This window comes from Ranitomeya imitator, chromosome 5 (genome assembly GCF_032444005.1).
Source record: "Ranitomeya imitator isolate aRanImi1 chromosome 5, aRanImi1.pri, whole genome shotgun sequence".
Lineage (NCBI taxonomy): Eukaryota > Metazoa > Chordata > Amphibia > Anura > Dendrobatidae > Ranitomeya > Ranitomeya imitator.
The window spans coordinates 274,015,380-274,042,504 of NC_091286.1; the positions used below are offsets into that span (position 1 = coordinate 274,015,380).

A 27,125-nucleotide genomic window follows, 5' to 3' on the forward strand; every position below is an offset into this window, starting at 1 on the left:
CCATAATATTGATGTTAAGAAGGATCTCCATAACTCCAACACTTATGGCAAAGAAGAATTAAGTATGTGGTAAATTAAATGGGTTGTCCGGTGAGAACAATTATCATCCATCTGCAGGATACTGATCTGTGGGGTCTGAACGCTGTGATGCTTAGCAACGAGCAGAGCAATTCATTGTTATCATTATTGGGGTATTTTTATCCTTGTAATAGAATGGAGCAGCAGATTGGATGCCCAACCGCCGTTTTATTCATTTTCTACGAAGCTGCTAGAAAAAACGCAAGAGCATCGCTCGGCAGCTCCATAGGGAATGACTCGAGCATGTGCACTGCCGCTTCATTCTAACAGGGAGAAAAGTTCCCTATTGTGACGATCGGTTAATATTTATATATAATATGTTTCCATATTTGTTAAATGAAAATTAGTTTTCTATTTGCTTTTCTCTTGTTGGACTTGTAGGTGTTACTAGCGAGTGATTAAACAATGGGTTTGGGATTTTGATGGGACAGTGTGTCCATCCGGGAAAGAAGCTAGCAGCCTTGGTCTCAGATATCAAATTATGACTCCAGCATCCTATATAAGCATGACGCTGCTGAGTAAAGCTCCTGGGTATTGCCTAGGAATTGCATTATTGGGGCAGACCTGAAAACAACCGGGTTTTCTATTTCCATTTGAAGGCAGTACATTATGGAAGAGTTTTCTGTATTTCTGTTTGATCATTTGAATTGGCTATGAAATGATGGTGCCACGTAGTGGAATTTCAAGGATACTGTTCTTACAGTTCAGATACAAAATGAATACACAATTGTATGCGTCGTTGGGAATGGTTTGTACAAATTACAAGAAAGTACAAACTAACTTACCATAAATCTGAATGTGAAATGCCATCTTCGTGACTCCATTAAAATGAAGCCTTACAAAGCTGTACTTTCCTCACCCTCCTTGGATCAAGCTATGGAGCAACCTCTGCTTCTCTGTGTCAATCGTCATCGGGGGTGCTGATGCCACGTTGACTTTTCAGCAGTCAATCAGTTCTGGGCTCTGCCCGAGTTGACAGTATGAGCCACTCATGTCAGACCACAACTGCTACTGAAATCAGCAGCAGAGACTCAGTGCTGGACCTGGGGAGGGTGAGTAAAGCTCGGTTTGTTTAGAGACAGGGGTTTTCCTTTAACGTGGTTTCTTAGGCTCAATCAAGCAAGAAGTATCACTTTACTAGGCATAAATTTGCCATTGTGTTACCACATTTCTTTGGCTTAGTTTTTACATCCAATCTGCAGTTGCACACATTACTAGAGCAGTTTTGGAAATGGTAACGTGACATTTCGACATTCGCCGAGTTTCGTAGTGTATAGACTGAAGATTGTACTTTAAAGGTTTAGAAAATGAAGATTTTAACTAAATTAAATGTTGTTGGGCCCTAGAAAGAAGTTTCCCTTTTTCACCTTTTATTTGCACAGCTGCATCTCATATGCCATGGCTAGGAAGGGTTTTGTCATTACATCATGTCTTGATTGTGACTATAGTTGTGTTTTAAAGGCAAAGTTATAATGCTCCGAAGTAGGATCTGTGTAGGTTTCATTTGCAGGGCGTCTGTAACACTTAAAATGGCTTTTTTAGAACCCTGAGTGATCCTGGAGGTTCAGACTTGCCCATGTTGTTACTTCCCTTCACCAACCATCAGAAAGGATATATTTTGGTTTAATCCTTACACAATATTACACAAATATTGTCATGTTGTTTTTTTATATATATATACAGACTGATGGGCAGAAGAAGTATGATTTTTGGAAAGATGTTATTTCTGCAATAGAACACAACTACAAAACTACTGCTTTCAAAGGTAAGATATTACATGTTCATCTTCAAGATGGGAGCAATTTGATCATAACACTAAGGGTAAGTTCACACAGGGCGTGTTTGCTGCTTTCTTTTTCTGCAGCAAAACCTGATCTTTTTGGCAGGAAAGAAGCTGCTTCAAAAGTGCAGGTTTAGGTGCGTTTTTGCTGCATTTTTTTCCCTTTGCCCATGCTAATGTCCTTGAATTTTCACCAGCAAAAGCGCAGCAAATAATGATACCTGCATTTTTGCTTCCTTTTTTCAACACCCATTCAAGTCAATGGGTGAAAAACGCTGAAAAACGCAGCAAAAATGCTGAGGAAATGTGCACACGGTGCGGATTTGCCTGCGTATCCGCAGCGGATTGGCCGCTGCGGATTCGCAGCGGTTTTCCATCATGTTTACAGTACCATGTAAACCTATTGAAAACTAAATCCGCTGTGCCCATGCTGCGGAAAGTACCACGCGGAAATGCTGCGTTGTATTTTCCGCAGAATGTCAATTCTGTGCGGATTCTGCAGCGTTTTACACCTGTTCCTCAATAAGAATCTACAGATGTGAAACCGCAGGTGAAATCCGCACAAAAAAAGCAGGAAATCTGCGGTAGTTTCACAGTAAATCCGCAGGTAAAACGCAGTGTGTTTTACCTGCGGATTTTTCAAAAATGGTGCGTAAAAATCCGCACATGAATCCACAACGTGGGCACATAGCCTGAAAGAAGTGACATGCTCTATGACCGAAAAACGCAGCAAAACACAAAATGCTGGATCACACAAAAACCCAATGTTTGTGCATGAGATTTCTGAAATCTCATAGGCTTTGCTGGTACTGTAAAAAGCAGCAGAAAATTAGTATAAAAAATGCAGCCAAAAAAACGCAGCAAAACGCCTTGTGTTAACTTACCCCAAAAGTTGTTGACCACAGTTTTATAAAAGTTGCCAAAAACAGGAAAGCATTCCTCACCTGTCAGGCTGTGTGCCCACGTTGTGTTTTTAATGCGTTTCCGCTACTTTTTTGCCACAGCGGAAACACCGCATTCCCATGAAATCCTATGGGATTCCGCAGTTGCTGTGCCCATGCTGTGGAATTTCCCGCGGCGGAATCACATAGCGGTAAAATCCGCAGCATGTTTATTATTTCTCCGGAATTGCGACGATTCTGCCGCCAAAGGATTGCATTGAAACGCTCACTTTACGCATTTGGCTATGCCAACCATGTGTAAAGTGAGCGCTTCATGTGTGGATGGTGCCCGGGTCTGGAGGAGACTCTCCTCCAGTCCCTGGATACAATACTAATGTAAAAAAGGATATACCGTATATACTCGAGTATAAGCCGAGATTTTCAGCCCAAATTTTTGGGCTGAAAGTGCCCCCCTCGGCTTATACTCGAGTCACGGTAGCGGTGGGGTCGGCAGGTGAGGGGGTGAGGGCGCTGAGGCATACTTACCTAGTCCCAGCGATCCTCGCGCTGTCCCTGCCTTCCTCCCCGTCTTCTGTGCTGCAGCTTCTTCCCCTCTTCAGCGGTCACGTGGGACCGCTCATTACAGAAATGAATAAGCGGCTCCACCTCCCATAGGGGCGGAGCCGCCTATTCATTTCTCTAATCAGCGGTGCCGGTGACCGCTGACAGGAAGATGCTGCAGCACAGAAGACGGGGAGGAAGGCAGGGACAGTGCGAGGATCGCCAGGACTAGGTAAGTATGTTATATTCACCTGTCCGCGTTCCAGCCGCCGGGCGTCGCTCCATCTTCCCGGCGCCTCCATCTTCCCGGCGTCTGCGCTCTGACTGTTCAGGCAGAGGGCGCGATGACGCATATAGTGTGCGCGGCGCCCTCTGCCTGATCAGTCAGAACAGAGACGCCGGGAAGATGGAGGCGCCGGGACCGGACGCTGGGAGCTGCAATCAAGGGAGGTGAGTATGTGTTTTTTTTTTTTTTATTGCAGCAGCAGCAGCGGCAGCACAGATTTATGTGCAGCATCTATGGGGACAGTATGAACGGCACACAGCACTATATGGGGGCAGTATGAACGGCACACAGCACTGTATGGGGGCAGTATGAACGGCACACAGCACTATATGGGGGCAGTATGAACGGCACACAGCACTATATGGGGGCAGTATGAACGGCACACAGCACTATATGGGGGCAGTATGAACGGCACACAGCACTATATGAGGCATCTGTGCAGCATCTATGGGGGCAGTATGAACGGCACACAGCACTATATGGGGGCAGTATGAACGGCACACAGCACTATATGGGGCATCTGTGCAGCATCTATGGGGGCAGTATGAACGGCACACAGCACTATATGGGGCATCTGTGCAGCATCTATGGGGCAGTATGAACGGCACACAGCACTATATGGGGCATCTGTGCAGCATCTATGGGGCAATATGAACGGTGCAGAGCACTATATGGCACAGCTATGGGGAAATAATGATCTATTTTTATTTTTGAAATTCACCGGTAAATGCTACATTTCCACCCTAGGCTTATACTCGAGTCAATAAGTTTTCCCAGTTTTTTGTGGCAAAATTAGGGGGGTCGGCTTATACTCGGGTCGGCTTATACTCGAGTATATACGGTACTTACCTTCTCATGACCCCCTGAGTCCTCCCGCCTCTCAGTGGTGCACACGGCAGCTTCCGTTCCCAGGGATGCATTGCGCAAATCTCCTGAGATGACCTCGCGGTCACGCGACCATGACGTCACATAGGTCCTTCGCGCAAAACATCCCTGGGCTGGGAACGGAACGTATCGGAAGCGCCACTGAGGAGATCGGGGGCCGTCGGAAGATGAGAATAACCATATTTTTTATTTTTTGATTATTTTTAACATTCTATCTTTTACTATTGATGCTGCATAGTCAGCATCAATAGTAAAAAGTTGGTCACACTTGTCAAGCACTATGCTTGAGAAGTGTGACCAACCTGTCAATCACTTTTCCAAGCGATACTTCAAATCGCTTCAAAAACGCAAGCATTCTGCAAGCTAAAAACGCTTGTGTTTTTGGGGAAAACGCAGGCGAATTCCGCATGCATTTTACCCGCAGCAGGGAGCTGCGGACATTTCCGCAGGATTTCTGCAACATGGGCACATAGCTTTAAGGTTGCTACATGCGCAAAACAGAGGAACTTTTTGAAATGGTGCAAAAAGTCACAAAATGTTGCTCACAATACCACTTGCACCACATTTTGCTACTTTTGGATACTAATTTTGTGGCATAGAGAGGATAATAAATGACTACCCCTCCTTATGTGCTTGCTGCAGAATAAAAACCCATTCATATGTATGGTGTGAATTTTCAGTTTCAGAAATGTCTGCAACAATTCCTTTGCACATGAATATCTTCTTATGGGATTAATCTTACCTATCACACTTGATCTATTTTTACGAGGAGCTAAGACTGTTATTGAGGTAGGGCTAGGATTTTATGACTGCTTCACATAGGAAATGAGAACGATTAGAATTAGAATTGTGGAAATTGTGTGAATATAAGTAAATATCCTAAGTCATATTGCAAGTTAAAGGGTTGATTGTGACTTGTAGGATCGCTGCTTCTAGCAGGTGACGATATAGAGTTCAAGCCCTCTTTCTCTCTGAAGAGGCAATTTGCATACAAGTATATAGTTTTGTGAAGGATGAAAAATGGGATTGTCAGCAATTAATAGAACTGTTTCAGATTGGATTAAGTACAGTGGGTATGAAAATAATTCAGAAACCTTTAAATTTTTCACTCTTTGTTTCATTGCAGCCATTTCGTAAATTCAAAAAAGTTCATTTTTTTTCTCATGTACACTCTGCACCCCATCTTGACTGAAAAAAAACAGAAATATAGACATTTTTGCAAATGTATTAAAAAAGAAAAACTGAAATATCACATGGTCATAAGTGTTCAGACCCTTTGCTCAGTATTGAGTAGAAGCCCCTTTTGAGCTAGTACAGCCATGAGTATTCTTGGGAATGATGCAACACGTTTTTCACACCTGGATTTGGGGATCCTCTGCCATTCTTTCTTGCAGATCCTCTCCAGTTCCATCAGCTTGGATGGTGAGCGTTGGTGGACAGCCATTTTCAGGTCTCTCCAGAGATGCTCAATTGGGTTTAGGTCAAGGCTCTGGCTGGGCCAGTCAAGAATGGTCACAGAGTTGTTCTGAAGCCACTCCTTTGTCATTTTAGCTGTGTGCTTAGGGTCATTGTCTTGTTGGAAGGTGAACCTTCGGCCAAGTCTGAGGTCCAGAGCACTCTGTAATAGGTTTTCATCCAGGATATCTCTGTACTTGGCAGCATTCATGTTTCCTTCAATGACAACCAGTCGTCCTGTCCCTGCAGCTGAAAAACGCCCCCATAGCATGATGCTGCCACCACCACCATGTTTCACTGTTGGGATTGTATTGGGCAGGTAATGAGTAGTGCCTGGTTTTCTCCACACATACCACTTAGAATTATCACCAAAAAGGTCTATATTCGTCTCATCCGACCAGAGAATCCTCTTTCTCATAGTCTGGGAGTCCTTCATGTGTTTTTTAGCAAACTCTATGTGGGATTTTATATGTCTTGCACTGAGGAGAGGCTTCTATCCGGCTACTCTGCCATAAAGGCCTGACTGGTGGAGGGCTGCAGTGATAGTTGACTTCGTGGAACTTTCTCCAATCTCTCTACTGCATCTGTGGAGCTCTTCTTTGCCTCTCTCACCAAGGATCTTCTCCCACGATTTCTCAGTTTGGCTGGACAGCAAGGTCTAGGAAGACTTCTGGTGGTCCCAAACTTCTTCAAATTAAGGATTATGGAGGCCACTATGCTCTTAAGAACTGTACTGCAGAATTTCTGTTGTAACCTTGGCCACATCTGTGCCTTGCCACAATTCTGTTTCTGAGCTCCTTGGCCAGTTCCTTTGACCTCATGATTCTCATTTGGTCTGACATGCACTGTGAGCTGTGAGGTCTTATACAGACGGGTGTGTGCCTTTCCAAACCAAGTCCTATCAGTTTAATTAAACACAGCTGGACTCCAATGAAGAAGCAGAACCATCTCATGGAGGATCACAAGGAAATGGAGAGCTTGTGACTTAAATATGAGTGTCTGAGCAAAGGGTCTTAATATTTATGATCATGTGATATTTCAGTTTTTCTTTTTTATTAAATTTGCAAAACTTTATACATTTCTGCTTTTTTCAGTCACAATGGGGTGCAGAGTGTACATTAATGAGAAAAAAATTAACTTTTTTGAATATACCAAATGGCTGCAATGAAACAAAGAGTGAAAAATTTAAAGGGGTCTGAATTCTTTCCGTATCCACTGTAGGTTCAAGATTTAGTGACAAAAAACGAAGGTCAACTTTTCTTTACAATGTAGTCCATATTCATCAAACCACTGATAAGTTTTGGTAGGAATTACAGGGCCAAATCAAAATGTTATCAAGGGTATGAAATAATGATAGCAGAGGGCCCCCTAAAAATAAGAGTACTAAAAAAGTGATGTTTTGATGGGTGTAATTTTGCTGATTATTGTTATACTAGATTGTGGCCCGATTCTAACGCATCGGGTATTCTAGAATATGCATGTCCCCGTAGTATATGGATAATGATGATTCCAGAATTCGCGGCAGACTGTGCCCGTCGCTGATTGGTCGAGGCAACCTTTATGACATCATCGTCGCCATGGCAACCATTATGACATCTACATCGATACTGTGCCCGTCGCTGAATCAGAAACGTGAGATGTCTACGTCCTTTATGACATCATCGTCGCTGTGCCCGTTGCTGATTGGTCGAGGCTGCCAGGCCTCGACCAATCAGAGACGCGGGATTTCTACGTCGATGCTGTGCCGGTCTCTGATTGGTCGAGGCCTGGCGGCCTCGACCAATCAGAGAGCCGGGATTTCCAGGACAGACAGAAAGACAGACAGACAGACGGAAAAACCCTTAGACAATTATATATATAGATTAAACCTTTCCATTTTTTCTGTTCTAGACTTCCAGATCCCATTCTACGCTTCACATACAGTAACATGTAAAAGTTTGGCCTCCACCTATTAAAATTACTGTTCTCAAATGATCTCTAAAAGGGCCAAAGTTAAAGATTACATATTTCCCATGTATTTCAGGCAAAAAATAATATATATATATATATATATATATATATATATATATATATATAGTCATTTTAAAAATTACATTAAGGAAAATGAGCTAGTGCAAAAGTTTGTGCCCCCTACATGGTTAGTACCTAGTAGCACCCCCTTTTGCAAGTATCACAGCTCGTAAACGCTTTTTGTAGCCAGAAAAGAGTCTTTATTTTTTTTGCTTGCTGGATTTTCATACATTCTTCCTTGGAACATTCTTCCAGTTCTGTGAGATTGCTGCATGTACTGCTATTTTGAGGTCTAGACACAGATTTTCAATGATGTTCAGATCAGTGGACTATGAGGGCCATTGTAAACCCTTCAGCTTGTGCCTTTTCAGGTAGTTTATTGTGGATTTTCTTTTCAAATTCAGCTTTTTTTTACAGATGGTGTTATGTTTGCATCAAGAATTTGTTGAAATTTCACTGAATTCTTTCTTCCCTCTACCAATGAAACTGTCCCTGTGCCACTGGCTGCAACGCAACCCCAAAGCATAACTGATCCACCTACATGCTTAATGGTTGACGAGATGTTCTTTTCATGAAATTCTGTGCCCTCTTTTCTCCTCACATGATCATGGTGACCAATGAGTTATATTTTAAACTCATCGGTCCATAGGACTTGTTTCCAAAATGCATCAGGCTTGTTTGGATGTTCTTTTGCAAACTCCTGATGCTGAATTTTATGGTGAGGATGCAGGAGAGGTTTTCTACTTATGACTCTTCCATGAAGGCCATATTTGTGCATGTACCTCTGAACAGTAGAAAAAATCTTCCTGAAGGTCTTTTGCAGTCAAGCGGAGGTTCTGATTTGCCTCTATAAGAAGCCTACGAGCATATATCACTGAAATGTTCTTGCTCTTCCAGACCTCAGATTCCCATTTTTTTTAATTACATTTTGAACTTAGGAAATGTCAACTTTAAAACACTTTGCTATGTTCCCATAGCCTTCTGCTTTGTGGGTCTCCACCGTTATCATTTTCATAGTGCTAGGCAGCTGCTTAGAAGAACCCATGGCTGCTGTTTTTTGGCACAAGGATAGGGGAGGCTGGGATTTTATAAAGCTGGGAAATTTGCATCACCTGGCATTTCCTAACGATGATAGTGAACAATCCATAACCCTAAAGGCTAATTAAGGTCTAAAACCTTGGTTAATGTTATCTGAGCACACAAATCTCCAGGGGTGCCCAACTTTTGCATTAGCTCATTTTCCTTTTTTTTTTTAAATGCAAAAAAATTACTATATACGGTATATATTTTTTGTCCCAAATACAAAGGACATTTTTCATCTTTAGCTTTCAGCCTTTTAGACATCATTTCATCTTCAACATGCTTAGCTGTTCACAATAACAGTAATTTTCACCAGGGGTGCCCATATTTTTACATGCCAATGTACCACTAGATACATGATAAACTGATCGCTTCATTTATAAGGGTGCTTTGTTCATGTACATGCTGTGTAGCCTTGGCTGCTTCCAGTATTGGAATTTACCACCCCGTAGTGTGTGCAGCAGAACAGGACAGTCAACAACCTAAAGGGATTTTATTGGAGTAGGGGAACATGGCTGCTTTCTTCTACAAACATTGCCAGATCTGCCCATGGGTTGTAGCATGGCACCCCCTTTGAAATTACTAGAGTTGAGCCGCAATGCCAAATGCAAAGTACTGTTTTTGAAAGAAAGATGTTTTCCTAATGGTCTACAACCCCTTTAACTTTTTGACTGCTGTAGTTTATCTAGAAGGAGAGTTATCTTTTATTAACAGGATCTGCTGACTTGACTTCAAGAATTCTGTGTTTGATTTCTGGAAATGGACTTTTTTAGCATGTTACCAAAGTGAGCCAGGTAGGGGCCATTGCAATTATTTTGTTTGACCAAGACTGGAAGGCTTCACATTCTGTAGATCTCGAGGTCAAACTAAGCTTTAGAGCACATTAGCCACCAATTATGTTTCAGATGGAAACACATCAAACGGAACTAAAATTGTTTTCATCAACTTTATTTCTTATGGAATTGCAAATGCGAACATCGATTCCTTCGTTTCAGCACTTCTGATAGGGTTCATTAAAATGCTTATCAAATAACACCAGACAAAAGACGTTTACTACTGTGGCTTAGATCCGCCTAAATGCTTTACAACACTGTCCAAAAATTTCTGAACAACGCCTTATTAATGTTGCCAGCTAAGTAAAGTACAACATTTCAGCAACTACTGTTGGCAGGCATGTAAATATTACTTATTTATTAATCGGTGATCTGAAAACTGTTTCTTAATTGCTTTTGCTTGATAGATGAAAGCTGCACATGATTGACGCAGTGCATTGGTGTAGCACATAAAACGTTTATATTGTGTCATTTTTGTCGGTCACATTTGGGTTATTAGTTCTAATGGTCTATAGGGAGCTGTCCGCTGCTTAATGTCGCCTTCCCCATCTTTCTTCATTTGGATCGAAAAACTTCTCCTAGACTGGAATCTAGAATTCATGTAATGAAAGAAATATTGTTTTTGTTCCAAAGAGTCTGTTTTTACATGACGTAACTCCATTTCTCATGTTTGAAGGGAGCATTGTTTTTGCCCAAATAAACATTGGATACTGATGGTGAATGTAGCTGACAAGCCTAATTATAACTTGTGTAGTGCATTACTATAGAAAAGAGGGTCTGTCACACAATTGATTGGACACTACTATATAGTCCGTGTTGTGGAAGATGCAGAGCCTCTTTGATTGTAACTTTACCTTCGTGTTTTCTATATAGTTTACATTGAGTGTGATTGTATATTTACTGTGGCTTGTGTTTACTGATAACAAGAATCTTTATAACCTCTATGTTGAGACGTACTAGAATTTTATAATTCAGATTTTTGCTGTGAACCAGCAAAGTGTGCATGTGTTACATATTGATTTCTGATGCCAACATAGCTGGACTTTATACTTTATATTGCATAATCTTCTACACTACAGAAAGTAGACTAAAGCATTAAATATAACATTTATACAAGGACGACACATTGTTTCTTAAGTAAACTGACAAAATAACATTTATATACTCTAGTTTCGATGATTGTCATAAAACCTATTTTACGGTTGCAAAACCTCATTATGGACTTGTTTGCTTATCTTTTTATTTTTTTTAATTTGTCAAATACAGTCAAGGAACCCACCTGTAATAAATTTGTATAACCAATCATTTCTGGCAGGTTTTGTCACTTCATTTCTAGGGGTGACTGATACAGAGACCATGGGTGCCAGAAATACCACCAAGCCAATTTGATTGATTGTTCAAATAGGCGCTATATTACGTTATCATGGTTTACCTACATTCTGGCATTAAGTCAGCAGTGATATCCTGTTTTTTTTTTTCAATGACTAAAACTATGTTATCTATTTTCTTTGCATCAGAACCTGCAATTTGAACCTATGACAAAGTCTAGAAATTTTTATTTTGTCTTGTTTTACTGATATCCGCTCATTTTCCATTATGTGGTGCACGTTGTTTTCCGAGTATCCACAAATAGGGGCTATTTATGTTTAGGGTTCCTTAGGGATTCCTAGGGCAACACCATGATGTGTGAGGTCTCTTTTGGGTGCTAAACTCTGCTTTCAGATAGGGTAATTTATAGCGATCACTTGATAGGGACAGTGTTTTTTTTAGGTACTTTTCTACAACCCCTTTCTGTATTCACCATATTTTTTATATCATTAACTCTTGCCTTTTGTTCTGGTTAATGTGCTTTATATTGATCTTTTTACCAGCCATTACTGTATTTAAGCAGAAATATTTGTGTCTCTATTTTTTAACAATTGCTAATAAAGTATATCTTTTAGGAGTAAGTGGAATTATTCATGTTAGACAGTCATTTCAAATCCTCCATAATTATTATTGTTTTTGTTAGTCTGGACTTGTTACAGAATATCATTGAATATAACAGTGTAAAATGCCATAACTTTATGTGTATATAAGTGATAAGTGGTTATCACCAAAGTAAAGTTATGTTATATTGATAGGCTCTGCCACCACTTTATGATCTGCATTGGTCTGGCCTCTGTGACCCTCAATGATTTTGAAAATGAAGAGATCATGGTTGGTGAGGGACCTAGAGATCAGTCCCAACTAACCTAAAAGCTTTGGCCTGTCTTATCAATATGTCAAAGTTGCAGTACATTTCAGGCTGCAGTCTTCAAGGCCTTAAAGGGAACTTGTCAGCCTTTCAGAGCTTATCTACAGCATTCTATAATGCTGTACATAAACCCCCGGTCCGACCTGCAAGTGAAGAAAAATGAGTTATATTCTACGCACCCGGGGTGGGGGGGCTTTCCGGTCCAATGGGTGTCACAGGTATGGGTCCGGTGCCTCCCATCTTCTTGCAATGCCGTCTTCCTGCTTCTTCATCACTCCCCGGCATTGGCGCTCCTGCGTAGGCGTACTTCTCTGCCCTATTGAGGGCATAGTAAAGTACTGCAGGGCACAGGCGCTGGGCCTCTCTGACCTTTCCTAGCGCCTGCGCACTGCAATACTTTACTCTGCCCTCAACAGGGAAGATAAGCATGCCTGCGCAGGAGCGCGATATCGGGGAGTGATGAAGAAGCAGGAAGGCGTCGTCACAAGAAGATGGGAGGCTCCGGAACTGTGACACCCATTGGACCCGACCACCCCCCCGGGGAGTATAATAAAACTTGTTTTTGTTCACTTGCAAGCTGGGCCGGGGGCTTATCTACAGCATTATAGAAAGCTGTAGATAAGCCCTGGAAGGCAGTGGCCGCTTCTTATACTCTCATACTGATGACACACGCATGTCATCCATTTGTCATCAGTATGCATATGTGCGGAACGTGCTGCTACTGGAAACACTGTTGTCTGAAAGAGCCTTTAGTTAATCATTTACCTAACTTTGGCCGACTTTTGCTGAATTTTAGGGAAGAATCTCGGAAATCCAAATGTGCTATGTTTCTGCCAAATTTGAGATTGGCAAATGTTTTCTGAACAAGTTTGCTCATCTCTAGTTGCCGCTTCATTTAGTCGCTCTTATGATTAAGACAGCTTAATTTCTGTACTGCCATATTCTGATGCTGATAAATTTTCTTCGTCCCTCATTTCTTTGCAGTGTCAGGTGTCATGAGTGCGCTCATTTATCTCTACACTCTTGCAGATTTTGTATAATTCCCACCTCATCGCCTTATATGATCTTTTTTCCCTTTCTAGAGGCTGTATGACCTGCTCTCCCTCAAAACTTGGATGCTTTCCTTCCACTTTGCTCTCTTGCCTCCCATGTACAGCCTCCTCCCATTTCATATTCCCCTATCGCCCCAAGCAGAGGAGGGAACATGACTGGAGGAGGGCAGACCCATAAATGCACACCTGAAGTTTTTGTTTTTCATAGCAGTGTAGTTTTTCAGCAAAAAGGGTTCCTGCATTGTAGGGAGGAGCACATGGTGTTTGATGCCAAAGGAAGAGAGGATCTGTAGTAGGAGGCAGTGGCCATCTGTGTCGAAAGCAGAGGACAGGTCTAGAAGGAAGAGTATAGAGAATTGTCTGTTAGCTTTGGATGTATGTAAGTCGTTAGTAGTTTTAGTCAAGGCAGTTTCAGTGGAATGGTGGGAACGGAAGCCAGATTGCAGATTGTCGAAGAGTGAGTTAGATGCAAAGTGAGAGGAAAGTTCTGTGTGGACATGCTACTGAAGTAGTTTAGAAATAAATGGGAGCAACGATATGGGGTGTTAGCTGGATATAGTGCTTGGGTCAAGGGATGGCTTTTTGGGATAGGTGTGATTATGACATGTTTGAAAGCAGAGGGAATTGTACAAGAAGATAAATTGCAGAGATGGGTTAGGGATGGGATAAGTGTGGTGGTAAGATTGGGGAGGAGGTGAGATAGGATGGGGTCAAGTGCACAAGTGGTGAGGTGTGATTTGGAGAGATGAGTAATCTCTCCTTCAGTGATGATAGAGAGGGAGGCTATGGCTGCCGTCACACTATCAGTATTTGGTCAGTATTTTACATCAGTATTTGTAGCCAAAACCAGGAGTGGAACAAATAGAGGAAAAGTATAATAGAAACATATGTGTTATGAACTGGTGATTCAGAAACACAATAGACCTGGTGGTTAAGAGCACATAAAGTGACCTGATAGTTAATAATAACATAGGACGAGCTCTGGGACGTGGGAACTCTGCTGACTGCAATCCCTAATCCTATCACACCACACTAGAGGTAGCCGTGGAGCGCTCCTGACCAGACCTAGGCACCTCGGGCACAGCCTGAGAAACTAGCTAGCCCTGAAGATAGAAAATAAGCCTACCTTGCCTCAGAGAAATTCCCCAAAGGAAAAGGCAGCCCCCCACATATAATGACTGTGAGTAAAGATGAAAATACAAACACAGAGATGAAATAGGTTTTAGCAAAGTGAGGCCCGACTTACTGAATAGACCGAGGATAGGAAAGATAGCTTTGCGGTCAGCACAAAAACCTACAAACAACCACGCAGAGGGCGCAAAAAGACCCTCCGCACCGACTAACGGTACGGAGGTGCTTCCTCTGCGTCCCAGAGCTTCCAGCAAGCAAGAAAAACCAATATAGCAAGCTGGACAGAAAAAATAGCAAACAAAAGTAACACAAGCAGAACTAAGCTAATGCAGTGAAGACAGGCCACAAGAACGATCCAGGAGAGAGCAAGACCAATACTGGAACATTGACTGGAGGCCAGGAACAAAGATAGAGGTGGAGTTAAATAGAGCAGCACCTAACGACTTAACCTCGTCACCTGAGGAAGGAAACTCAGAAACCGCAGCCCCACTCACATCCACCAGAGGAAGCTCATAGACAGAACCAGCCGCAGTACTACTCATGACCACAGGAGGGAGCTTGACCACAGAATTCACAACACATATGCACCACTTCTGCATTTATCACCCACTCCTGGTTTTGGCTTACAAATACTGATGTAAAATACTGACCAAATACTGCTAGTGTGACGGCAGCCTATGGGGTAAGGGCATTAGTCTGGTATACAAAGGTGTTGTGGTGGTCGAACAATAAAGACTAGCCTTGTTTGGTTTTATTTTTGAAGTGTGTGGCAAAGTCCTAGGTAGAGATTAGGAAAGTCGGGGGGCAGTGGTGGGCGGAGGAGGTAGTTAAAAGTTCTGAAGGGTTGTAGCATAAGGAAGATACGAGGGATGTAAAGTAGGCCTGTTTAACAGAGGTGAAGGCTGATCTGAATGCAAATGTTGCTTGTTTGCAATAGTCATTTTGCGAATGCGTTTTCTTCCAACGCCGCGCTGCAATTCTGGATACTTGCCAAAGCTTTTTAGTGAGGTTACTGTGCCAAGGTTGTCTATTGATTTGTCGCACTCTGCTATGCATGAGAGAGCTACAGAGTCGATAGCCGATGCATTGTAGAAACTAGTTGCAGTGTCTGTTGTGGACTGATGATGGTGGGAATGTCAGCAGAGAGAAAGTGAAGAAGCCACCGCTACACGGGAATGGGAAGAGAGTGGCCAAGTGCCAGAATAGGCGCATCTTCCAGATGTGCCTTTTCTGGGGTGGCTGGGGGCAGATGTTTTTAGCCAGGGGGGGGGGGGCAATAACCGTGGACCCTCTCCAGGCTATTAATATCTGCCCTCAGTCACTGGCTTTACTACTCTGGCGGAGAAAAGCCCACGCCAATTTTTTCCGCCATTTAACCCTTTAATTTAGTAGATAGAACAACCAAATTTTGCATATACACACTACTAACATTAGTAGTGTGGAATATGCAAAAAAAAATGGTGATATGAGATGGTTTACTGTATGTAAACCATGTCTCAAATCATGTTGGGTTTAGGAAGGAGATAGCAAAAGCCGGTAATTGAATTACCGGCTTTAAAGCTATCTCGCGCTGGAAGAAATATTAATATATATATATATACAGTGGGGCAAAAAAGTATTTAGTCAGTCAGCAATAGTGCAAGTTCCACCACTTAAAAAGATGAGAGGCGTCTGTAATTTACATCATAGGTAGACCTCAACTATGGGAGACAAACTGAGAAAAAAAATCCAGAAACTCACATTGTCTGTTTTTTTAACAATTTATTTGCATATTATGGTGGAAAATAAGTATTTGGTCAGAAACAAACAATCAAAATTTCTGGCTCTCACAGACCTGTAACTTCTTCTTTAAGAGTCTCCTCTTTCCTCCACTCATTACCTGTAGTAATGGCACCTGTTTAAACTTGTTATCAGTATAAAAAGACACCTGTGCACACCCTCAAACAGTCTGACTCCAAACTCCACTATGGTGAAGACCAAAGAGCTGTCAAAGGACACCAGAAACAAAATTGTAGCCCTGCACCAGGCTGGGAAGACTGAATCTGCAATAGCCAACCAGCTTGGAGTGAAGAAATCAACAGTGGGAACAATAATTAGAAAATGGATGACATACAAGACCACTGATAATCTCCCTCGATCTGGGGCTCCACGCAAAATCCCACCTCGTGGGGTCAGAATGATCACAAGAACGGTGAGCAAAAATCCCAGAACCACGCGGGGGGATCTAGTGAATAAACTGCAGAGAGCTGGGACCAATGTAACAAGGCCTACCATAAGTAACACACTACGCCACCATGGACTTAGATCCTGCAGTGCCAGACGTGTCCCACTGCTTAAGCCAGTACATGTCCGGGCCCATCTGAAGTTTGCTAGAGAGCATTTGGATGATCCAGAGGAGTTTTGGGAGAATGTCCTATGGTCTGATGAAACCAAACTGGAACTGTTTGGTAGAAACACAACTTGTCGTGTTTGGAGGAAAAAGAATACTGAGTTGCATCCATCAAACACCATACCTACTGTAAAGCATGGTGGTGGAAACATCATGCTTTGGGGCTGTTTCTCTGCAAAGGGGCCAGGACGACTGATCCGGGTACATGAAAGGATGAATGGGGCCATGTATCGTGAGATTTTGAGTGCAAACCTCCTTCCATCAGCAAGGGCATTGAAGATGAAACGTGGCTGGGTCTTTCAACATGACAATGATCCAAAGCACACCGCCAGGGCAACGAAGGAGTGGCTTCGTAAGAAGCATTTCAAGGTCCTGGAGTGGCCTAGCCAGTCTCCAGATCTCAACCCTATAGAAAACCTTTGGAGGGAGTTGAAAGTCCGTGTTGCCAAGCGAAAAGCCAAAAACATCACTGCTCTAGAGGAGATCTGCATGGAGGAATGGGCCAACATACCAACAACAGTGTGTGGCAACCTTGTGAAGACTTACAGAAAATGTTTGACCTCTGAAATTGCCAACAAAGGATATATTACAAAGTATTGAGATGAAATTTTGTTTCTGACCAAATACTTATTTTCCACCATAATATGCAAATAAAATGTTAAAAAAAACAGACAATGTGATTTTCTGGATTTTTTTTTCTCAGTTTGTCTCCCATAGTTGAGGTCTACCTATGATGTAAATTACAGACGCCTCTCATCTTTTTAAGTGGTGGAACTTGCACTATTGCTGACTGACTAAATACTTTTTTGCCCCACTGTATATGTGTCTACTGACATATATATATATATATGTTTATATATATATATATATATATATATATAGACAGAGTGTGTATATATATATATACAGTATATATATATATATTTTTTTTTTTTCTCATGGATCCCTTCTATAGCGGTGTGTTGGTTTTGCAAGCCTGCGAGAAAAACACGCAGTACGGATGCCATGCGGATTACATACGGAGGATGCCATGCGCAAAAAACGCTGACACACCCTGCCTACGGAGGAGCTACGGACCACTATTTTGGGGACTTTTCAGCGTATTACGGCCGTAATATACGGACCGTATTGTTTTATGCTGTGTGTGACGCCGGTCTTAGGGTTTAGGTTTACTGGCGTTATGGTTTATTTGATGGGGGAGTGAGCGTCCATTCTGTCCCATATCCTTCAGTCATGCTGTTGTTTCTAGCACTTAGAACAGGGAAGTGTGATGATAGCAGAGAGGGCCGATTCAGCAAGGACCAGTGTGCAGCATGGTCTATGTCAGATTCACCATGACAGAAGCCTTTATGAAGGAATTCCACAAACTCTACTTTAGTAAAACGGTTGGAACATCTTATGTAATGCTAGTTGTTTAGTTGTGCATTTAGAAAGAATATGAACAATTAAAAAAAAATTGCACAGAATTTACTAGAATTCAAAGTAATGTGGTTCATCTGTGCAATGCAGACTTATCAGGTCCTGTAGAAGTGGAAGTGGATTTTTTTTGCACATCCAGTGATCCGATTTGGTGAGACTTATCCGACTTTGAAGAAACAAGTGCATGCTGCCATTTTTTCATGCGCAGATTCGGTCCATGAAAAAGAAACTGCTCCATTGAATAACATTGGACTTAGTGCGGTCCGTGCGTTGTCCGTTTTTCACAAACAGCACTTGAACCAAAAGGATTTGTCTAAAAATGAACAACTATGTGTTTGAATACTCCGCTCCATATTTATCAATTGTGCAATTTACCCCACCTTAGTGGGGACTCAAACATATTTTTCAAGCACACCAAAGTCATTCGGTCAGCACATGAGCATTCTTGGATAGCACCTTATCCCCAGTGAAAAGTAGGTATGGCTTACTACTTGGACATGATTTAGACATAAAAATGAGAAAACAGCCTCATATCTACTCGGCAGAGACCCTGTAGAAGACAATGGCAGTCATCTATGTTGTAACATTATAGATCACTTGTAGTGATATTAGCCTAGCTCTCTCTCTCTGCGACATTAAGCTAGAATGATATCAGTTTTGATAGATGTGGGTTAATGCCTTAGTCCAGCAAAATAAAACAATAAATCCAGAAGTGGTTAAAGTGCAACAATTTTATTTTGACAATATTTCTTTTATGATCAGTAGAAATGTGTAACAGTTGGTTTTTTTTTGTTTGTTTTTTTTTAACTGAGGGATATTTTTATATATGTAACAAGGTTGTGGTAGGGTAGGGATTTCTTTCAACAGGGTACTGTACTGAAGAGTAACAATTCAGCTATTAATAGCACCATAATTGCGCACTAATATAAATAAAATATAAAGGGTTAATAAGAATAAAGCAGTGTTGCATACATCCTGAATAAATCTACAAAATAAACCACAGTCATGTTATTTTAAAACATAGCACATGAATATTGTTGGTTGTTACAAGTAAGAAATCTATACTGTACTTTGGACAGTTCCTATTGGAACATGTTTTTCATTCATTCGACAGTTCTTATTCACGTATCTACAGTATATGTTCATTCTTTTACACATTGCATCTATGTATGAATAGCGTGCAAGTGGAAAATGCTATTAGGAAGTGTGTCCTTTGCCTACTGTACTAGTAAATAATGGTACTATCCATTAACTGGCATCTATTTTACTGATTTTCTGTTGGGGCATCTGTAAAATATACATAAAGGAACCCTTTGGATGCCCCTCCTAACATCACTTTTAGGGCATATTGTACATACCGTATATACTCGAGTATAAGCTGAGATTTTCAGCCCACTTTTTTAGGCTGAAAGTCCCCCTCACGGCTTATACTCGAGTCATACCCAGGGGTCGGCAGGGGAGGGGGAGCGGAGCTGTGTAATAATACTCACCTGCTCCTGGCGCGGTGTCCCTGGTTCGCCGGCGCTGGCAGCTTCTTCCTGTAGTGAGCGGTCACATGGTACCGCTCATTACAGTAATGAATATGGACCCGCTCCACTCCCAAAAGGGTGGAGCCGCATATTCATTACTGTAATGAGCGGTACCATGTGATCGCTCACTACAGGAAGAAGCTGCCGGCGCCGGGGAACAGACGTGCAGGGACCGCGCCGGGAGCAGGTGAGTTTGGCGGGGGCAGTGCGCGATATTCACCTGCTCCCTATTCCACCGTCAGCGCCGCTGTGTCTTCCACGTACTCTGCAGTGACGCGCAGGTCAGAGGGCGCGATAACGCGATTAGTGCACGCCGCCCTCTGCCTGAACATCAGTGCAGAAGACGCGGAAGACACAGGGGCGGTTGGCGGTGGAACGGGAAAGGTGAGCATAGCAAGTGCCGGGAGCCTGAGAGGTGAGTATGTGATTTCTTTTATTTTTTTAATCGCAGCAACAGCATATGGGGCAAATATCTGTATGGAGCATCTTATGGGGCCATGTGCAGCGTTATATGGGGGCAAATATCTGTACACAGAAAAATTGATGACTCCGATTCAAAAAAGAAATGCACAAAATGCAGGTATGCCCGGCACTGAACAAGCTGCTATTCCTCAGAACAATTGTAAGTGTGATCTCCAAATGGCTAGGCGGGTTCCGTTCCCAATGAAGCTGAGGCGGTGCTATGCATACATAGATAGTGATCCAAACGCATAAAAAGAGAAAAAAATGCAGCACTCACCCAAATCTTCCAAAAATCAGAAGTCCTTTATTTAGGAATTACAAGCCATGTCGGACGTGGCGTGGCATAGACAACACTGCGGAGGGGAGCGGGAGTGAATGGAGACCAGACAGACGACGATCATTTCGCGCTCCTGCGCTTCTGACCCGTAGAAGCGCAGGAGCGCGAAACGATCGTCGTCTGTCTTGTCTCCATTCACTCCCACTCCCCTCAGCAGTGATGTCTATGCCACGTCCGACATGGCTTGTAATGCCTAAATAAAGGACTTCTGATTTTTGGAAGATTTGGGTGAGTGCTGCATTTTTTTCTCTTTTTATGCGTTTAGAAAAATTGATGAATCCAGCAGGAATATAATAAAATGAGTGAATTTATTTCTTCATTTTTTTTTCATTTTTTTTCTTCTTAAGAACGGTTTAGTCTCACTATGGACTCACCATGATTAAGACGTCAGTCGAAAGGCGTCGGAAGAATGCTGCCATATGTGCATAATGCTGTAAGAAATTATAACTTATTTACAAGTGGTGTACCATAGGACATAACTTTTTCCTTTTTTTAAAAAATGAAGAAATAAATTCACTGATTTTATTAAATTCCTGCTGGTTTCATCGATTTTTCTGTGGACTGAGTGCTCAACTTTTCCGTGCAGGAACAGATGTGGAATAGCCGATATTCAGGTGAGCTGACTATCTTTTGTTTTTTTGCAAATATCTGTATGGAGCATCTTATGGGCCAAATATCTGTATGGAGCATCTTATGGGGCCATGTGCAGCATTATATGGGGCAAATATCTGTATGGAGCATCTTATGGGGCGATAATCCACATTTGTGGAGCATTATACGGGGCAAATGTCTGTATGGAGCATCTTATGGAGCCATAATCAACATTTGTGCAGCATTATATGGGGCATATTTTAATATCTTATGGAGCCCATCATAAACTGTATAGAGCATTATATGGGGCGTATTTTTTATGGAGCATCTTATGGGGCCCATCATGAACTGTATGGAGCATTATATGGGGCTCCTGATTCAATATGGATATTCAAAAACACTTAACCTACTGATGTCTCAATTAATTTTCCTTTTGTTGGTATCTATTTTTATTTTTGAAATTTACCAGTAGCTGCTGCATTTTCCACCCTAGGCTTATACTCGAGTCATTAAGTTTTCCCAGTTTTTTGTGACAAAATTAGGGGGGTCGGCTTATACTCGGGTCGGCTTATACTCGAGTATATACGGGTACCTAGTGTCAGATACCACTGACTTGCCTAATCCTAATGTGAATTGAGCATATACAGTAAAAGCAGTCATAAAGAACACAAGATAACCAACATGATATTTGTCCGAAACCATTCACCATATATATTCTTGCTTGGGGGTTGAGCATCTTTAGCATCATTTGAGTATAAGACCGGTTTTCTGAAGGTAGTGCAATAAGTGCTTCATTTGTGCCCTGCAGTTCTAAATGACATTTGACCGTAAGTATATATATGAAAATTCAATTCCAGTACAGTTTGTGTTTTCTGTTACTTATATAGCGCCATCATATTCCACAGTGTTTGCATACATCATCATCATCACTGCCCTCATTGGGGCTCACAAGCTGAATTCCCTATCATGCATGTTTTTGGAATGTGGGAAGAAACCTGAGTAAAGCTACGTGCCACCCATGCCGTTTCCTTGTAGATGTTGTCCTGGACCCCAGCGCTGCAATGCTACATTGCTAACCACGGTGTCCCACTATTTAGTAATTGAAAGACAGTTGGATGGCACTTTTTATTTAAAGGGAATCTGTCAGGAGGATATCTACCCCAAACTATTTATGCATGTAGCTCTTTCAAACACAAGTCTTGCAATACCTTTACATGGCCAGTCCCTTCCTACATTAACGAGAAATCAGCATTTGAATTGATATTCAAATAACTCTATGTACCACCCAGCCATGCCTCCTCCAGCTTAACCCCTTTACCCCCAAGGGTGGTTTGCACGTTATGGACCGGGCCAATTTTTACAATTCTGACCACTGTCCCTTTATGAGGTTATAACTCTGGAACGCTTCAACGGATCCCGGTGATTCTGACATTGTTTTCTCGTGACATATTGTACTTCATGATAGTGGTAAAATTTCATTGATATTACTTGCGATTATTTGTGAAAAAAACGGAAATATGGCGAAAATTTTGAAAATTTTGCAATTTTCCAACTTTGAATTTTTATGCAATTAAATCACAGAGATATGTCACACAAAATACTTAATAAGTAACATTTCCCACATGTCTACTTTACATCAGCACAATTTTGGAACCAAAATTTTTTTTTGTTAGGGAGTTATAAGGGTTAAAAGTTGACCAGCAATTTCTCATTTTTACAACACCATTTTATTTTAGGGGCCACATCTCATTTGAAGTCATTTTGAGGGGTCTATATGATAGAAAATACCCAAGTGTGACACCATTCTAAAAACTGCACCCCTCAAGGTTCTCAAAACCACATTCAAGAAGTTTATTAACCCTTCAGGTGTTTCACAGGAATTTTTGGAATGTTTAAATAAAAATTAACATTTTACTTTTTTTCACAAAAAATTTACTTCAGCTCCAATTTGTTTTATTTTGCCAAGAGTTACAGGAGAAAATGGACCCCAAACCTTGTTGTACAATTTGTCCTGAGTACGCTGATACCACATAAGTGGAGGTAAACCACTGTTTGGGCGCATGACAGAGCTTGGAAGCGAAGGAGCGCCATTTGACTTTTTAATGCAAAATTGACTGGAATTGAGATGGGACGCCATGTTGCGATTGGAGAGCCACTGATGTGCCTAAACATTGAAACCCCCCACAAGTGACACCATTTTGGAAAGTAGACCCCCTAAGGAACTTATCTAGAGGTGTGGTGAGCACTTTGACCCACCAAGTGCTTCACAGAAGTTTATAATGCAGAACCGTAAAAATAAAAAATATTTTTTGTAAAAAAAATGATCTTTTCGCCCCCAATTTTTTATTTTCCCAATGGTAAGAGAAGAATTTGGAACCAAAAAGTTGTTGTACAATTTGTCCTCAGTACGCTGATACCCCATATGTGGGGGTAAACCACTGTTTGGGCGCATGGGAGAGCTCGGAAGGGAAGGAGCGCCGTTTGACTTTTCAATGCAAAATTCACAGGAATTGAGATGAGACGCCATGTTGCGTTTGGAGAGCCACTGATGTGCCTAAACATTGAAACCCCCCACAAGTGACACCATTTTGGAAAGTAGACCCCCTAAGGAACTTATCTAGATGTGTTGTGAGCACTTTGACCCACCAAGAGCTTCACAGAAGTTTATAATGCAGAGCCGTAAAAATAAAACAAATTTTTTTTCCCACAAATATTATTTTTTAGCCCCCAGTTTTGTATTTTCCCGAGGGGAACAGGAGAAATTGGACCCCAAAATTTGTTGTGCAATTTGTCCTGAGTGCGCTGATACCCCATATGTGGGGGGGAACCACCGTTTGGGCGCATGGGAAGGCTCGGAAGGGAAGGAGCGCCATTTGAAATACAGACTTAGATGGAATGGTCTGCAGGCGTCACATTGCGTTTGCAGAGCCCCTAATGTACCTAAACAATAGAAACCCCCCACAAGTGACCCCATATTGGAAACTAGACCCCCCAAGGAACTTATCTAGATGTGTTGTGAGAACTTTGAGCCCCCAAGTGTTTCACTACAGTTTCTAACGCAGAGCCGTGAAAATAAAAAGAAAAATTCCCCCCAAAATTATTTTTTAGCCCCCAGTTTTGTATTTTCTCGAGGGTAACAGGAGAAATTGGACCCCAAAATTTGTTGTCCAATTTGTCCTGAGTGCGCTGATGCCCCATATGTGGAGGGGAACCACCGTTTGGGCGCATGGGAGGGCTCGGAAGGGAAGGAGCGCCATTTGGAATGCAGACTTAGATGGAATGGTCTGCAGGCGTCACATTGCGTTTGCAGAGCCCCTGATGTACCTAAACAGTAGAAACCCCCAACAAGTGACCCCATATTGGAAACTAGACCCCCCCCTGAACTTATCTAGATGTGTTGTGAGAACTTTGAGCCCACACGTATTTCACTACAGTTTATAACGCAGAGCCGTGAAAATTAAAAAAAAAATTTTTTCCCACAAAACTTATCTTTTAGCCCCCAGTTTTGTATTTTCCCAAGGGTAACAGGAGAACTTGGACCCTAAAAGTTGTTGTCCTATTTGTCCTGAGTACGCTGATACCCCATATATTGGGGTAAACTCCTGTTTGGGCACACGGGAGAGCTCGGAAGGGAAGGAGCACTGTTTTACTTTTTCAACGCAGAATTGGCTGGAATTGAGATCGGACGCCATGTTGCGTTTGGAGAGCCCCTGATGTGTCTAAACAGTGGAAACCCCCCAATTATAACTGAAACCCTAATCCAAACACACCCCTAACTCTAATTCCAACGGTAACCCTAACCACACCTCTAACCCTAACACACCCCTAACCCTAATCCCAACCCTATTCCCAACCGCAAATGTAATCCAAACCCTAACCCTAACTTTAGCCCCAGCCCTAACTGTAGCCTTAACCCTAACTGTAGCCTTAACCCTAACTGTAGCCTTAACCCTAACTGTAGCCTTAACCCTAGCCCTAACCATAACCCTAGCCCTAACCCTAGCCCTAACCCTAACCCTAACCCTAACCCTAGCCCTAACCCTAGCCCTAACCCTAGCCCTAACCCTAGCCCTAACCCTAACCCTAGCCCTAACCTCAGCCCTAACCCTAGCCCTAACCCTAACCCTAGCCCTAGCCCTAACCCTAACCCTAGCCCTAGCCCTAACCCTAATGGGAAAATGGAAATAAATACATTTTTTAAATTTTTTTTACTTTTCCCTAACTAAGGGGGTAATGAAGGGGGGTTTGATTTACTTTTATAGCAGATATTTAGCGGATTTTTATGATTGGCAGCCGTCACTCACTGAAAGACGCTTTCTATTGCAAAAAATATTTTTTGCGTTACCACATTTTGAGAGCTATAATTTTTCCATATTTGAGTCCACAGAGTCATGTGAGGTCTTGTTTTTTGCGGGACGAGTTGACGTTTTTATTGGTAACACTTTCGGGCACGTGACATTTTTTGATCGCCTTTTATTCCGATTTTTGTGAGGCAGAATTACCAAAAACCAGCTATTCATGAATTTCTTTTGGGGGAGGCGTTTATACCGTTCCGCGTTTGGTAAAATTGATAAAGCCGTTTTATTCTTCGGGTCAGTACGATTACAGCGACACCTCATTTATATCATTTTTTTATGTTTTGGCGCTTTTATACGATAAAAACTATTTTATAGAAAAAATAATTATTTTTGCATCGCTTTATTCTGAGGACTATAACTTTTTTATTTTTTTGCTGATGTTGCTGTATGGCGGCTCATTTTTTGCGGGACAAGATGACGCTTTCAGCGGTACCCTGGTTATTTATATCTGTCTTTTTGATCGCGTGTTATTCCACTTTTTGTTCGGCGGTATGATAATAAAGCGTTGTTTTTTGCCTCGTTTTTTTTTTTTTTTTCTTACGGTGTTTACTGAAGGGGTTAACTAGTGGGCCAGTTTTATAGGTCGGGTCGTTACGGACGCGGCGATACTAAATATGTGTACTTTTATTGTTTTGTTTTTTTTATTTAGATAAAGAAATGTATTTATGGGAATAATATTTTTTTTTTTTTTTCATTATTTAGGATTTTTTTTTTTTTTTTTTACACACTTGTAAAAAATTTTTTTTTTACTTTTTTACTTTGTCCCAGGGGGGGGAACAATACAGATCGGTGATCTGTCAGCTTGCACAGCGCTGCAGCGTTACCAAGTGCCTGCTCTGAGCAGGCACTTGGTAAGCCACCTCCCTCCCTGCAGGACCCGGATCCGCGGCCATATTGGATCCGGGACTTGATGCAGGGAGGGAGGTAGGAGACCCCCGGAGCAACGCGATCACATCGCGTTGCTGCGGGGGTCTCAGGGAAGCCCGCAGGGAGCCCCCTCCCTGCGCGATGCTTCCCTGCACCGCCGGCACATCGCGATCATGTTTGATCGCGGTGTGCCGGGGGTTAATGTGTCGGGGGCGGTCCGTGACCGCTCCTGGCACATAGTGCCGGATGTCAGCTGCGATAAGCAGCTGACACCCGGCCGCGATCGGCCGCGCTCCCCCCGTGAGCGCGGCCGATCGGCTATGACGTACTATTCCGTCCTTGGGAAGTAAAGCCCACCCCACATGGACGGAATAGTACGTCTAATGGCAGAAAGGGGTTAACTAACAGCCTCCGTGTTGCCTGACTTCAGACAAAGGAGCCATCAGTCAGGAGGAGGCGGCAGCTCTGGGTGGGGAATAGAGCTGGAGTGACAGTCTTCAGATCTACCATAGTTCTACAGCCTCATTTGCATAACAATTCCAATGCTGATTTCTTAGTAACAAAGGAAAGGACTGGCCACGGGAAGGTATTGCTGGACTTGTTCTTAAAGGGACTCTGTCACCTGAATTTGGAGGGAACAATCTTCAGCCATAGGGGCGGGGTTTTTGGGTGTTTGATTCACCCTTTCCTTACCCGCTGGCTGCATGCTGGCTGCAATATTGGATTGAAGTTCATTCTCTGTCCTCCATAAGGAAAGGGTGAATCAAAAACCCAAAAACCCCGCCCCTATGGCTGAAGATTGTTCCCTCCAAATTCAGGTGACAGAGTCCCTTTAAAGGAGCTACATGCACATATAAACAGCTTGGGATGTGAAATGCTGCTGACAGATTCCGTATGAGGATTTC

General features: G+C 42.3%; 1 protein-coding gene across 1 annotated transcript in view; it reads left to right on the forward strand.

The window, feature by feature from the left end:
- The window catches only part of NT5DC1 (5'-nucleotidase domain containing 1), a 394,037-nt gene that overhangs the window by 36,071 nt on the left and 330,841 nt on the right, over positions 1 to 27,125 (forward strand). The window contains exon 6 of the mRNA XM_069726170.1: positions 1,762 to 1,843. Coding sequence (XP_069582271.1) covers positions 1,762 to 1,843 — 82 coding nt within the window. The remainder of the gene's footprint in view (positions 1 to 1,761; positions 1,844 to 27,125) is intronic.